Raw genomic sequence first — 13,977 nt, forward strand, 5'->3', positions numbered from 1 at the left:
TGGGGTTTGGGACTATTATAGTTCTTATTGTGGCTAATGGGAGCGGTGGATGGTGACATCTTATCTGAGGGTTAGTCTAGGGGTAAGCTGACGCAGAAACATCCCTGCAGTTGACCTAACTAGTTAGTTTATTTTAGATTGGTTGAGTCATAAGGGATCGGCCTAGTTCTTGGAAGTAAATGTTTCCTTATCGTTTAGATTAGTTCTGTGTGGAAGTGAGTCAACTTATAGGTCTAATTGCATAGCGCAGTAGGAGTCGTAGATGGGGTAAGCACGATATTTTGGTAGTGGAGTGGGAAAGATGGTAGCCTTAGGGGTAGGAATCCGTCACGATATTCAAACATACACAGAATGCATTACTCATACATAGTCTAGGTGCTCAAACCTATATACTGTGAAACCAGTCTATCAATAATCACGCCCCCATAGGCGGAAGTCCCGTAGGCGGACCATAGAAATCCTTGAGTTCCTCTTCCTCTTCCTCCTCTACAGCTCCCTCGATATTCTCCACATCCGATTCCTCGTCCACCGTCTTACTCCGAGACTGCAACCTCCCACGCGCAGCTGGCACCGGAGTTCCGGTTTTCTTGCCGCTATCTTCTGTCTCAGGGGCCTGCTTGTTATCGTCGGGCTCTTCTCGGGGCAGACGGTAGGCCAGGAATCCCTCGGGAGCCCGTTCCGCTCGGTCCATGATCTCGTTCATGTATTTGCGGACTTCGTCCGGAGGCTTCACGACACGGCCTAGAGGCTCGAGGACTTTGGGGTTGTTGGTGAAGATGCGGAATGTCACGGGTTGGTAGTATTCCTTCAAATTGGAGTCTTTGTCCTTCTCTTTCTCCTTGTTCTCCTTTTCCTTGTCCTTGTCCTTGCTATCGACCTTTTTGTCTTTAGAGTCATCCTTGTCTGTGGAGGGTTTATTAGGAGTTTCGGATGCTTCAGCCTTCTGGTCAGCTTGTGTGCTGCTGGCTGGTGCCTTATCACCATCAGGTTTAGGTTCGGTGCCAGAAGTTTCAGGTTTATCATTGGATTTCTCCTGTGGCTTGTCTTTTTCTTTGTCGTCTGCTTTCCCCTTATCCTTGTCCGCCTCGCTCGCTTTCTCCTTGTTCTTGTCTGCTTTCTTCGACTTGGACTTGGATGCCTTGCCTTTAGCCCGGGGGTTGGCCGTCTCAGTAGCTGATTCTAAGGGAAACGTTGCGTTTGGATCAACCTTCCTCACAAGTAGGAATGAGGCAAGAACAGTGTTTCCTCCAGGGAGCCATTCCAGAATTGTGTACTCAGGAAATAGGTATCGATCACCAGAGCCTGCATGTCCGGATGTGCTGCTTCCATAGGGGGTCAGCGGTGACGTAAATTCAAAGACCACCGACTTGTAGTTCTGTCTCGGAGGGGGCGGTGGTGGAGCTGGGCGATAATATGGCGCTGGCGACCCATACTGCGGAGGCCGAGATTGTATGGCAGGTGGATGGCTCTGATACGGAGGCTGTTGATAGGGTGGGTGTGGAGGTCCTGGCCGCGGCGTTGGTTGCTGCTGGGGAGGCGGCATGGGTCGTACAGCAGGGCTTGCCTGCTTTTGCGGATCCGGGGTAGAGGTTGGAGCTGGCGCCACACTAGGACCCGATACCGGCTGAGACGGGGGCTGACCTGACGCCGCCACGCCAGGTTCTTGCTTAATTACAACCTGAGGGGCTGGCTTAGGAGCCTGTGGAGTAGGCGTTTGTGGCGGCTGTGGGACGTTCGAGTTCGGAGGAGGGTGGGCAGGGGCGGGAGACGGTGATGGTTTCGGGACTTGCACCTCAACACGCGGCGTGGGCTGTGGTTGCGACTGCCCTTGGGGAGTTTGCTGAGGGGTTTGCTGGGGTTTCTGCTGCGGGGGTTGCTGGGGGGTTTGCTGAGCTGGCTGCGGGGGAGGCTTTTGTGCAGAGGGGGGTTGTTGCGAAGGTTGCGAAGGTTGCGGCGTTTGCTGGGGCTGGGGGTGTTGTATAGGAGTTTGTGACGGACGCGGGGGAGGATGAGAAGGAGTGGAAGGCTGAACCTGGCGCTGCTGCTGCTGCTGTAGCCGTTGTTGCTGCTGTTCCCTTGCGCGAATGATGGCGTTCAGTTCGTCAATATGAGCTTGGAAAGCGCGGAGTTGCTCTTGAGATGCTTTGCTCGAGGCCACGACGCGCATCAACGCTTTGAGCTCAGGATCGGACGCAGCTCGTGTTGCAAGCATCTGAATGACGGGATCTGGGCTAGGCTTCGGCGGTTGGGCAGTCTGAGGGTGCTGAGAAGGCGATGGTCTTTGCGCAGATTGAGGGCCAGGGGGACGGTGGGGTGGCTGACTTGGAGTCCGAGCAGGATGTGAAGGGGGTGGGTGGTTTCCGGGAGTGTAGCCAGGTTGGGGTGTTCCAGGAGTCGCCGGAGAACCTTGTGGTGGATGTTGCCGTGCATGTTGGGGCGGAGCAGGGGAGTGAGGATAGGGGTGGTATTGTTGAAAGTTGTTTGGGTGTCCATAATGAACCATCGGGCGTTGAGGGGTGGTGTATTGGATCGGCGGCGGCGCGTTGGGATCTTTGACAGTGTACAGCATCGCGTCGAACAGATGAGGTCCGACAACGATGTTGCAAGCTCCAACCTTTGACATGGTTTCCTTGGGCGGATTCTTTCCTTCAATCTGCTCCCTCTTGGTCTTCTTGGGCTTGGTCCAGTATCTCTCCAAAATGCCGTCGCTTAGCCATTTCTTCTTCGATCGTTCCAGGGAAGCTAACAGAATCGCACTGTTACTGGTCAGCGACCGAAAGCCTTGACATACACAATATGCGCTTCTGCGCGTGTAGTTAGGAGGGCACACATACCTTTCTGCATACGACTGGTACTCTTTATCCGTAAGAGTAGTTGGTTGCGGCGCGGCCGTAGTCGGAAGAGGCTCTCCATCCTTTATCTTTGTAGGCAAAGGGGGTTCGGTAGGTTCCGGTGGTGGCGGAGGAGGGGGAGAAGGGGCGACGACCGGTGTAGACCCCTTCTTCTTCGACTGTTGAGGTTGAGGGGATGGTCGAGACGGAGCTTCGGAGGCTCGTCGCTTCGCCGCGGGTTCGCGACGTTCGCGGGCGGGGAGTTTGCGTTTTTCGGCCATGCTGAGATGTAGAGAATTATTGACGGGCAGTTACACGCCAATCAGGAAGCCAGCTGATTGAAGCAGCGGACATCTCGCAGCCTCCGGGATTGACTGGTATGATGGGAAGGGATGAGAGTTGCGGAGGAGGAGGAAAAAAGGCGGCGGAGAAAGTGAAGTTGGAGGCAGAAGCTGGATCGGGCAGTTCCACCGCCGAGCCTCAGCATCCCCGGTTTAATCCTCCGCATCCTTTGCTTATTCACCGTTCCTGCGTCTAGCCAGGTCGCATTGGTGGCATTCAGGTGTGAATATTCTAGAATATATTTGCTGTCTTGATTAGAGCCTATTGAGAGGTCGCACCTTCAGGTTTGCTTGTCACAATTGGTATACGGAGCACACGGCGGGTTCAAAGTAAGGGCTCCCGAGACATCTCGACTCGCAGTTCGCTTTATTTCTACTTTCATATCGGCTAAACTGTGTACTGTTGAATGTAGGCTCATAGCCACCATGGTTGAGCTTCAACCCATCTTCAAGAAGGCCTACTGGGCCCTGGCAGCCGGTGGAATCTTCTATGCCATATTCGTCTGTGCCATGACGTATCCCGTAGTCCAAAGATTGTACGTTGTTTCGTTATATGCTCGAATCACTATTCGAGACGAGCACATTGGTTGACCTGTTGCCTACTTGTATCAGTGCCCTCTACGTCAATAAAATTAATCCCACTGCGTGGCAGGACGTCAATCTGGTCGAATCATTCGGCTTTCTCAGTATGTTATACTGTTCCAGTCTACAGGTCACCGACCAGATCATCCTCGAAGGACAAGCTCATTAACTACAACGAAAGAAACGCAGGTCCAGCCATTTAACCTCGTGACTCCCGATAACGAGACACTCTACGGATGGCATCTCCTGCCCCTGCAACTGTGTCACGAGCACGAAGAGGAGCTGAATGCAAACGAACCCGACGGACCAGCAGACGACTACACCAAAACCACTGCATTCAAGCTCCTTAAGAATGATCCGAATGCCAGGGTAGTAGTCAGCTGTAAGTAAACACCATCGCACTCTAAATACAGCGGCTAATATTCTACACCAGTCCACGGCAACGCCGCCCACCTCGCATCCGCCCAGCGACCCGACATCTATCGACAAGTCCTGGGTCTCTCAACACCCCAGAACCCCGTTCATGTCTTTGCCATTGACTACCGCGGGTTCGGCCTCTCAACCGGCACTCCCACAGAAGAGGGTCTAATCACAGACGGAGTATCCTTGCTCAACTACCTCACCTTCGGCCCACTGAACATCTCCCCATCACGCATCGTTATCATGGGCCAGAGCCTAGGAACAGCCGTAAGCGCAGCCGTGGCAGAGCGCTTTGCATTCGGCTCCCCAAACCCCACCGCTATCCAGCCAGCACTCAAGGACCCGGAACCCTTCGCCGGCGTTATCCTGCTAGCATCCTTCAGCAACGTGCCAAGTCTGATCGATTCCTACAGTCTGAAGGGAATCACACCTCCAATGCTCTCCTTGCTAACCAACTACCCTCGGGCACACAACTGGGCAAAGAGCCACATCGTCGATCGCTGGGACACCGCCGCTAGAGTCGCACGTTTGTCGGGAGTAAACACCAACATTACGAAAGACGACCCTAACCCCGCTTACGCGAACAAGGGTCTCGACCTCTTCATCATCCACGCAGCAAACGACGTCGAGATCCCCTGGCAGGAGGGCCGGCGCGTCTGGATCGCCGCCACGGGCGAGGACATCCCCGGTGGCCCTGGCAGGATAGTCCACGAACGGAAGGACTCGAACGGACCGAACGAAGTGCAAATCTGGGAAAACCAGTCGACGAAGGACAACGCGGTCGTTAAGCGCGTCAGATGGGAGCGTGTTAGCCATGGCGGTACGTCGATATAGAACCCAACCCAACACATAATACTTGGCATAAAAACTAACAATGAATGACAAGGCCACAACCGCGTCGCAACCTTCTCCGTCGCCGCTCTTTCAGTGATGAGGGCCTTTGAGAAGTGAATCTCATGCCACCATATCTCGCCGTCAACCCCACATAGACTATCATTAGATATTACAGGCTAAATGCAGACTAGGGCTTTCACATGGCAGTTGTAGCCTCGAATTCTGGTAGCCAATAGAAACCTGGAAATGAGCGAGATGTAAAAGGAATCGCGAAAATCCACTTATAAGGCAGGCCAATCAAGAGGGGGGTTGGGGACGCGTTGACGCGACTGAAGAGTCTGTATTCACTGTCTGTTGTTCTAGAGCTTGTGGCTGTGTTCTATAGAGGTACTGTGAGTCATTTGCATGTGGGTGTGAGTCTCGTGTTTGTATGAGGTAGGTATGTTGGTGCTTGGTTTGGGATATATACACGTTAGATGAGTGCCTGTGGTTCGGAGAAGGCCATAAAGTAGTGCAGTAAAGGCGAGCAAGGCACATAAGACATAATTCGACACCATGAGGTCATTTGGAGACTTGCATTGGACGTGGGGTAAGAAAGGCAGTGTCTGACATATTTAGTTGAGACTTTCAGTTCTATGGGAGTACTAATAGGTTACCTGAACTTGAACTATGTTAAACTACGTCCTATTCACCACCCAGGAATTGCTTTATAGCCCAGTATATGCTTAAAATTTTAATATATGAGAGGAGATATAACGACCTTCAGGTCAAATATGTACAGTCTGAAACCGAGATGAGCTGTCTCGGGGATGGACGGCCGGGTACCCTACCAACCCGGCCCCATGGCACTGACTGAGAGGTTTTCCGACGCCCACAGGGCCCGTCTAGATTGTTTTATAAATAATACATGGCGCCAAATTATCTAAACATAATGAGAACATCGTCTTCGTAGGGAATACACGCCGAGAAGGGAAGAGGTAGGAGGGAGGATAGAGCGCGGGTGGGGGATTGCAGGCTCAAGGACCCCGAAAGGAGACGTAATGGGTATACTTTTGAACTGCATCACTGGTGTAGGGTAGCTTCAGGAGGTGGGTTTACCTCCGCAAAGGTGTTCCAAGCATCAAGCCACGGGGTTGCGACAGGTTTATTTCTTGTGTCTGTCGGCCTGGGCCTTCTGGTACTTGGCGATGAGGTCCTTCCTATAAGTGGATTCCTATTAGTATCGGCTTAATGATATATGCGGGGATACGGTAACTTACTGGAGGTGGGGAGGTGCCCTCTCGTAGTGGCTGAACTCCATGGTGTATTCACCCTTACCCTGGGTAGCCGCACGCAGGTGGGAACTGATACCGAACATGCCGTTCAGACTGCAGTCCGCATACACGGTGAACTCATCAACACCGACCTCAGAGTCGTTGATAGTAGCATTACGCTTGTTCAAGAGAGCGATAACGTCACCCTGGAACTCAGATGGGGCCGTCACGACAGTCTTCATGATGGGCTCGAGGACGGCAGGGTTACTCTCCTTGAAAGCCTTACGGAAAGCCTGCTGGGTGGCGTTCTTGAAGGCCATTTCAGACGAATCAGTCATGTGGGTAGCACCATCGTTGATGACCATCTTGGTACCAAGGACCTTGTGTCCAATCAGAGGACCCTTATCACAAGAGAGGTGGAATCCCTTCTCACAAGCGAAGAGGAACTTCTCCGAGATACTTCCACCAACAATCTGTTCCTCGAACACGTTCTCGCCAAGGCTACCCGTCGGCTCCATCCAACCAACGACACGGGCGTAGTCACCAGGACCACCAGATTGCTTCTTCAGCAGGTGGTCGAACTCAACACGCTCGCCAAGGGTCTCACGGTAGGCAACCTGAGGCGGGCCAGTCTCACAATCGACGCGGTATTCACGGCGCATACGCTCGAGGTAAATTTCGAGGTGCAGTTCACCCATACCAGAGATAAGAGTTTGTTCACTCTCCGCATCGAAGGTGACACGGAATGTCGGGTCCTCTCTCTGGAAACGTGCCATAGCCTTGGAGAAGTTGGCACCATCCTTGTTGTTCTTAGGCTTGATGGACAGGGAGATGACGGGTTCGGGAACGAACATGGAGGACATGGTGTAGCCCAGCTGTCCATCAGTGAAGGTGTCACCGGAGGCACACTCAACACCGAACACAGCACAAATCTCACCAGCTCCGACCTCAGTAACGTCCTCCATCTCGTTAGAGTGCATGCGAACGATACGAGGGATCTTGACCTTCTTGTCGTTGCGTGCATTGTAGACGAAGGAACCCTTGCGGAGAGTACCTTGGTACACACGGATATAGGTCAACTGACCGAAGTTGCTCTCTTCCAGCTTGAAAGCAAGACCGACCATGGGCAGAGAGTTGTAGGGAACGAGCTTCACGGAAGCCTCGTTGCGCTTCTTGTCAAGAGCAAGGTTCTGCACTTCGGAGGGGTTGGGAAGGTAGTCGATGACACCATCCAGCATAGGCTGCACGGACTTGTTCGCCAGTGCAGATCCCATGAAGACAGGGGTGAACTTCAGGTTGATGGTTGCCCGACGGATGGCCTGTCTCATCTGGTCCTCGGTAGGCGTTTCCTCCATGAGGAAGATTTCGGCAATTTCGTCATCAACGTCGGCGAGGGTCTCGATAAGCATCTGCCTTCTTTCCTCCGCCACAGCCTTAACCTTCTCGGGGATCTCATCGGTCTCGAAAAGCTCCTCACCACTGGGTCCACGGTTGTAAATCGCCTTCATGCGAAGCAGATCGACAACACCCTCGAACTCGTCCTCAGCACCAATGGGCACCTGAACAGCGGCAGCGGGGATCTTAAGCTTCTTGTTGATCTGGTCAACAGCCTTGAAGGGGTTGGCACCCATACGGTCCATCTTGTTGACGAAGGAAATTCTAGGAACGTTGTAACGTCTCATCTGGCGGTCAACGGTGATGGTTTGGGATTGGACACCGGAAACAGCACACAGAATCATGACAGCACCATCCAGAACGCGCAGCGCTCTCTCGACTTCGATGGTGAAGTCAATGTGACCCGGAGTATCAATCAAGTTAAGGTGGTACTTCTGGTCCTTGCCCTCGGCGTCCTTCTTGACCCAGTCACAGAAAGTTGCGGCGGACTGGATGGTGATACCCTTCTCACGCTCCAGGTCCATGGAATCCATCTTCGCACCAACGGCATCACGACCACGGACTTCGTGAATAGCCTTGATACGTCCAGTGTAGAAAAGGACACGCTCGGTACATGTGGTCTTACCACTGTCGATGTGTGCCTAGAATGACCATTAGATGTGAATATTCCAAGCAACTCTTATCCGCAATATCCTTACAGCAATACCAATGTTCCGAACACGGGACAGACGTGCTGCTTCGACGGGGTCAAGGTTTTCGATAATGGCCTCTTGCGACAGGGTGTCGGGGTTGGCAGCGGCAGCCTCAAGCCTATGTTTATTTGAAAACAACGATCAGCAATGGGTCAAATTAAGATAACTGTATTCAAAGAAGAGCAGCAATTAAGATAGACAGGATGTTGTAGATGCTTACACAGCAGCAGCAGTAGCAGAAGCGTTCCTCCTCTGCTGGAAGTGCTTGCTCAGGGTAGACTGATAAGCCGGAGCCAAAGTAGGTGAACGGAGAGCAGCCGTCGAAGCGCATCGCCGAGTCAAGAAGTTCTGGGACTGAAGACGGAGAGAAGATCTGGTCAATCCGGAAACAGCGCGGCATGGCAGCCGCGCAAGAGTAGGAGTCCTCATGATGATCTCCGTGCACACCGAATCTCAATCAAACGTTGGCGCTCTTTGAGTCCCCAAGCGTCTCGATCTTTTCTGCGGCTCCGAAAAAAAGTTCGGGGAAGACAGGCACGCAGTCACGTGAGCTATACTAGGATTGATTGGCCTCCGCTTTCCCCGGGTGCCATTGCAGCCAATGATCTTTGGCTTGATTCTCATCATAGTCAAAATTGAGGAGTCTAGAGGGATGTTGTATTGAAAGGTGCTGCAATTGTACGTCCTTCCCGATAAGCTATATCTATCACCCGGAAAGTGCACTGAAGGCGTGTGTCTCTTCCGGCTTCGGACCCATCAAAATTGGTGAAGCCGTGCTCTAGACCTTCAGGTACAGAGACGGCATAATTGTGTAATTGAAATACTGTCGGTGCGGAAATATTTCATACCAGTACATTGTGGCAGAATAGATCACCGCCTTCCTCTCCGCCACCATTAATTGATCATCAATCATAGATGCAATCATTGACTATTTCCAGCAATCCCTATAGTAACTGTACCGCATTGATACTTCTTAGCTACCCAGTCGGTACCCAGTGGAGCATTTTATATAATTCCCGTCCAAATGCGACCGTCTCTGAGACTTCTGGCTTCTGTATCCCGCAGCCAGCCCTCGAAGCTCAGGAAGCCAACCGTTAGCCTCGATCATGTGTGTAACCATTGCTACTTGAGTCGTTCATGCGCTGATATGCTCCGAAGTTCATCCAAAGACAACGAGTCATTTCTCTATGGCGTGAGATTGTGCGAGCGCTCAATAGTCAGTCCTTATCTATACTACTTCTAGCAATCATGCACCATGCTGATAGAGTCGCAGAAATACCCAGCTCGTCCACCAAGGATGAACTGCACAGATATGCTCGTGGGGAGTTTGAGCGTAATAGAAACGTTACAGATTTGGTATGGCTTCCTTGCCTTTACGGTATAGCACCAGACTGACGAGTACGGATAGCAACATATACGATATCTTATCTCGGTAAGTTCCCCAATTGTTCTTTCATGGACAAGCAGCCTAACTATACATAGACTGGAAAGTCCGAGTTCGATATGATGAGGCGGTATATTGACGAGCAGGTTGTCGGTTAAGGGGGGAATTCGCCAGGATCAGCACTAATCAGGATGCAGGCTAAGGTCCAGAGAAATGAGATCAAGGGTTAAGAGATGGAGAGTGATATTCTGACAAAAATCGAATGCATATATGTACAATATCATAGATACCCAAACCAACATGAGAATCAAGTAAGAAACTCAACAACACTTCTTTTTGGCAACCTTACTGCCTCGACAACAACTCCTTCACAGCACTTAGTACCCCAATTGACTTCTGTTCGGAGGGCTCAATAGCAGAGCGAGCAGCATCCTGCTCAGGGAAAGACTTAGCATTTGCAGCTTCGTTTGCCGCGGCTTCAATAGCCGCATGACGCTCCCGCCAGCCTCTGTCTTCCTTATCACGGATCTCCAACTCGCGCAGCCAAGCGTCCCGCTTTTCCTGGCTCTTGCGTGCCTCCACCATCTGCTCGAACTCCCTCCGTTGCTTCCGCTCGCTACCATAGTACATTCCTCCGGCGACCACGGCGATAAGGGTGAAGAATTGGGCGTAGATACGAGCACGGAACATCTTATTCATCTCGACGGAGTCGCCGGCCTTCATCGACCGGTAGGCCCGGTAAAGTGCGTAGGAAGTGGCAGCACATCCTAGGTTCAAGTAAGTTAGCTAAGCTGGGTTGAAGATATGTGGCGTCTGAGCTTCAATGGTATGCCCACCTAGCGGGATCAGAGGCTCTTCCTTGAGACGTCTGCGGAACTTTTGGAGCGAAGTCTCCTCTTGGAACTGACTGCACAAACAAGGTGTTAGAACTAGCTGAGCCACCAGTCTATAATATGTCCTAGAAAGGAGGCAGATACGTACGGATGTTCTTCAAAAGACGACGGGAGAGGCTCGCTCATCTTGCTATAATATTAATGTGACCTGCTATCAAGTGTGGCGATCGGCGAAGGGGCACGGAGAGGCTGGGGCCGCTGGAGCTAGGAGCTAATCAAATCTGCAAGTCATTAGCCAGAAATATTATTATGGAGGAGGCAGCCAAAGCTGCACATGAATGCCGACCTTGATTGATAGGTAGCGTCCTGTCCGAGAGAAAAGTAAATGCGATGCGCGTGCACCCGGGCAACATGACGTCGGAAGGAACAAGCATACGGAGGAGATAATTTTCGTATTATTGGATACGGTACGTTACATAGAGACTCTGTAAGGCCTTGTACCTTCCTTTACTGTTCTATCAGGCCATACTTCGGACAGATGACCGGTTTGTGCTATGCCTCGAGTTTTCTACACTGTATTCAGGTGCTTTTCCCCTGACAAGAATAGCTTTATGAAGCAGAAACTTAGAGTCGCAGATCCTCCAGATATGGAGATGATAATGTAGCTTCGCGAGACACCTGTTCTTGAACATCGTATTACCAAGTTAAGTTATCACTGATGATCTTGAATAAATCAAGTCAAAGCATCGCTTTCGATGGCGGATCATGTGAATAATTTCTGCTTTTGCCTATTCCTTGATTAGGCAAAGTTTTGGGAAAAGCGCACCCGGAGTTTTATTAACCTTGACGGATGGTTCATCAAGCTTGTGAGACTCAAAGCCTGTCATAGGATAACATCTGAGCTCATTGGCTGGGAAGAAGCATGTACGTAAAGACTTCCCTGTGTTTTCTGGTGGTGGTGCATGGATTCCTTCAGGCCCACTTCAACCATGAACAGCATTACGGGGTAAGTATATGAAGACCGCAATGTCTGAGAAAATATTGAGTAGGCAGTTTGTTGCCGCTTCCGCGGAATACACTCGGGGTAATAATGCGAGAATACTACCTCGATATAGTACTGTGATCCTGCAATGCCCAAATATGCTCCTGAATTCTTTGCATGTCTTTTCTTATTCCTCAACATAAACCATTTTTCGAACTATTCCCGGCCTGCAGCTTAGGGCTGGAATTGAGGGTTGATGACATAAAACTTTTCCGCTCCGATCACGGAATTCCCCACGGAATACGCCCTGTGACACGGATCTAGTGCCACCGCCGGACTTTTCGTTTGGTTGACTCAGGATTTCCGCCGGACACTGGCCTTTGTCTTTGTTCTTATCACATTCAATTCTCACATATACCCAACAAGACGCCATAATGCCGGGCGAAGTCACTGAGAACGGCGTTCCGTACCCCGTTTCTACCAAGTTGGACAATCTGACCCTGAACGAGCGTTCGGCTGCTCCGTCTCCCACTTCGGACAAGGTGGATGGCCAGGAGCGATCAACAGTCGATTATGGCATCCCTGACGCCTTCCTGCTTCCCAATGGAACACCAGACGTGAGTCTACACTCGAGTTTTTATGTCCTCTATCTAATTGCTCATGCCATTCTTGTGTTTAGTATCTCCGGTTGATCCTGACGTCCCGTGTCTACGACATTATCGAGGAAACCCCGCTTCACCATGCGGTCAACATCAGCAATCGCTTGGAGTGCCGTGTGCTCCTGAAGAGAGAGGATCTTCTCCCCGTGTTCAGTTTCAAGCTCCGTGGAGCCTATAACAAGATGGCGCACTTGACTCACGAACAACGGTGGAAGGGAGTCATTGCGTGCTCAGCAGGTGGGTGGCGTCGGTGTGAACTAGTCATGGTAGCACTCGTCGACTGACATAATGAAAAGGAAACCATGCGCAGGGCGTTGCTTACTCCGCTCGGAAATTGAAGATCCCCGCGACTATTGTTATGCCATCGGGCACCCCCGCTATCAAGCATCTGAATGTCGCCCGCCTGGGTGGTAGCGTGGTCCTGCACGGAGACGATTTCGACGCAGCAAAGCAAGAAGCATACCGGTTGCAGGAGCAACACGGACTGACCATGATCCCCCCCTTCGATGACCCCTACGTGATCGCTGGACAAGGTACCATTGGCATGGAGATATTGCGCCAGGCCAATTTGCAGAAGCTGGAGGCTGTCTTTTGTGCTGTCGGTGGAGGAGGTCTAATTGCTGGCATTGGCGTCTACCTCAAGCGCATCGCACCCCACGTGAAGATCATCGGCGTTGAGGCCCAAGATGCCAATGCCATGGCTCAGTCTCTCGACACGGGTTCTAGAGTGTTCCTGAAGGACGTGGGACTGTTCGCAGACGGTGCTGCTGTCAAGTCTGTCGGAGAGGAGAACTACCGACTTGCGCGTGAAGTCATCGACGAGGTCGTTCAGGTCACAACCGATGAGACGTGCGCCGCCATCAAGGATGCATTCGAGGACACACGGTCTATCATTGAACCGGCGGGTGCTCTGGCTCTCGCCGGTCTCAAGAAGTACGCCGTAAACAACCCCAGCCCAGACACGAGCAGGGAGCTGTGCGCTATCGCCTCCGGAGCAAACATGGATTTCGACCGCCTGCGCTTTGTTGCTGAGCGTGCGGCTCTGGGAGAGCGGAAGGAAGCGCTCCTGAGCGTCAGGATCCCCGAGAAGCCGGGCGCTTTTGCGAAGCTCGTTGAGGTTGTTCTTCCTCATGCGGTCACAGCGTTCAGCTACCGTTACGCCCGTGAATCGTCGGCCGATGTTCTGATGGGCATCTCCTTGTCCGCCGCTACTGGCCGGGATGATTTGGCCAAGATTATCAGCCAATTGGTACGAGGCGGCATGGATACGAAGGATCTCAGTGATGACGAGCTGGCGAAGAGGCACTTGCGCTTCCTGGTTGGTGGTCGCAGCGAGGTCGCGGATGAACGGTTGTTCATGTTCGAGTTCCCCGAACGTCCTGGTGCTCTCGCCAAGTTCTTGACGACCCTTCGTCCCAACCAGAACATCTCTCTGTTCCACTACCGTAACTACGGAGGTGATGTTGGCAAGGTGCTTGCGGGTATCCAATGTCCTGAGAACGAGAAGGCAGAGCTGGAGGCTTTCCTCAGCGACCTGGCTTATCCCTTCACTGAACATACCGACTCCCCTACCTACAAGACCTTCTTGCGGTAGAGGAATTCCGATACTGTATTTGCTTTTCCCTGATCACATTAGAATTCTAGAAAACACAGTGTGGGCCGTTGATGGATTTTGTTTGAAATGTTTAGGCGTTCTATTGGGCATGTGGAAGATAGACCGATCTGTGTACCTAAGTTTGGGGCTTTTCTTCGTATATACTTTAATGAAGCA

The 13,977-nt window shown here is 51.8% G+C and overlaps 6 protein-coding genes across 6 annotated transcripts; 3 read left to right on the forward strand and 3 right to left on the reverse strand.

Annotated features, from left to right (window-relative positions):
* Nucleotides 1–415: 415 nt before the first annotated feature.
* AtWU_02772 (uncharacterized protein) lies at nucleotides 416–3,112 on the reverse strand (the record flags this gene model as incomplete). The annotated part of the gene is made up of 2 exons (XM_035497885.1): nucleotides 416–2,756; nucleotides 2,835–3,112. 2 exons carry the CDS (start codon nucleotides 3,110–3,112, stop codon nucleotides 416–418), a joined length of 2,619 nt encoding a protein of 872 aa, XP_035353778.1.
* A 486-nt stretch (nucleotides 3,113–3,598) lies between these two features.
* Nucleotides 3,599–5,125, forward strand: AtWU_02773 (alpha/beta hydrolase; the record flags this gene model as incomplete). The annotated part of the gene is made up of 5 exons (XM_035497886.1): nucleotides 3,599–3,708; nucleotides 3,785–3,858; nucleotides 3,936–4,136; nucleotides 4,188–4,994; nucleotides 5,061–5,125. 5 exons carry the CDS (start codon nucleotides 3,599–3,601, stop codon nucleotides 5,123–5,125), a joined length of 1,257 nt encoding a protein of 418 aa, XP_035353779.1.
* Nucleotides 5,126–6,152: 1,027 nt separating this feature from the next.
* On the reverse strand, nucleotides 6,153–8,777 carry AtWU_02774 (elongation factor G; the record flags this gene model as incomplete). Its single annotated transcript, XM_035497887.1, has 4 exons — nucleotides 6,153–6,207; nucleotides 6,268–8,297; nucleotides 8,355–8,466; nucleotides 8,569–8,777. The coding sequence occupies 4 exons, from the start codon at nucleotides 8,775–8,777 to the stop codon at nucleotides 6,153–6,155; spliced, it is 2,406 nt and encodes an 801-aa protein (XP_035353780.1).
* A 595-nt stretch (nucleotides 8,778–9,372) lies between these two features.
* AtWU_02775 (LYR motif-containing protein 2) lies at nucleotides 9,373–9,890 on the forward strand (the record flags this gene model as incomplete). The annotated part of the gene is made up of 5 exons (XM_035497888.1): nucleotides 9,373–9,456; nucleotides 9,507–9,564; nucleotides 9,622–9,704; nucleotides 9,757–9,780; nucleotides 9,831–9,890. The coding sequence occupies 5 exons, from the start codon at nucleotides 9,373–9,375 to the stop codon at nucleotides 9,888–9,890; spliced, it is 309 nt and encodes a 102-aa protein (XP_035353781.1).
* Nucleotides 9,891–10,077: 187 nt separating this feature from the next.
* On the reverse strand, nucleotides 10,078–10,751 carry rcf1 (respiratory supercomplex assembly factor RCF1; the record flags this gene model as incomplete). The annotated part of the gene is made up of 3 exons (XM_035497889.1): nucleotides 10,078–10,499; nucleotides 10,569–10,639; nucleotides 10,714–10,751. The coding sequence occupies 3 exons, from the start codon at nucleotides 10,749–10,751 to the stop codon at nucleotides 10,078–10,080; spliced, it is 531 nt and encodes a 176-aa protein (XP_035353782.1).
* A 1,230-nt stretch (nucleotides 10,752–11,981) lies between these two features.
* On the forward strand, nucleotides 11,982–13,800 carry AtWU_02777 (threonine dehydratase, biosynthetic; the record flags this gene model as incomplete). Its single annotated transcript, XM_035497890.1, has 3 exons — nucleotides 11,982–12,164; nucleotides 12,227–12,443; nucleotides 12,503–13,800. 3 exons carry the CDS (start codon nucleotides 11,982–11,984, stop codon nucleotides 13,798–13,800), a joined length of 1,698 nt encoding a protein of 565 aa, XP_035353783.1.
* Between the last annotated feature and the right edge of the window lie 177 nt (nucleotides 13,801–13,977).

Source organism: Aspergillus tubingensis (assembly GCF_013340325.1).
Source record: "Aspergillus tubingensis WU-2223L DNA, scaffold_4, whole genome shotgun sequence".
Lineage (NCBI taxonomy): Eukaryota > Fungi > Ascomycota > Eurotiomycetes > Eurotiales > Aspergillaceae > Aspergillus > Aspergillus tubingensis.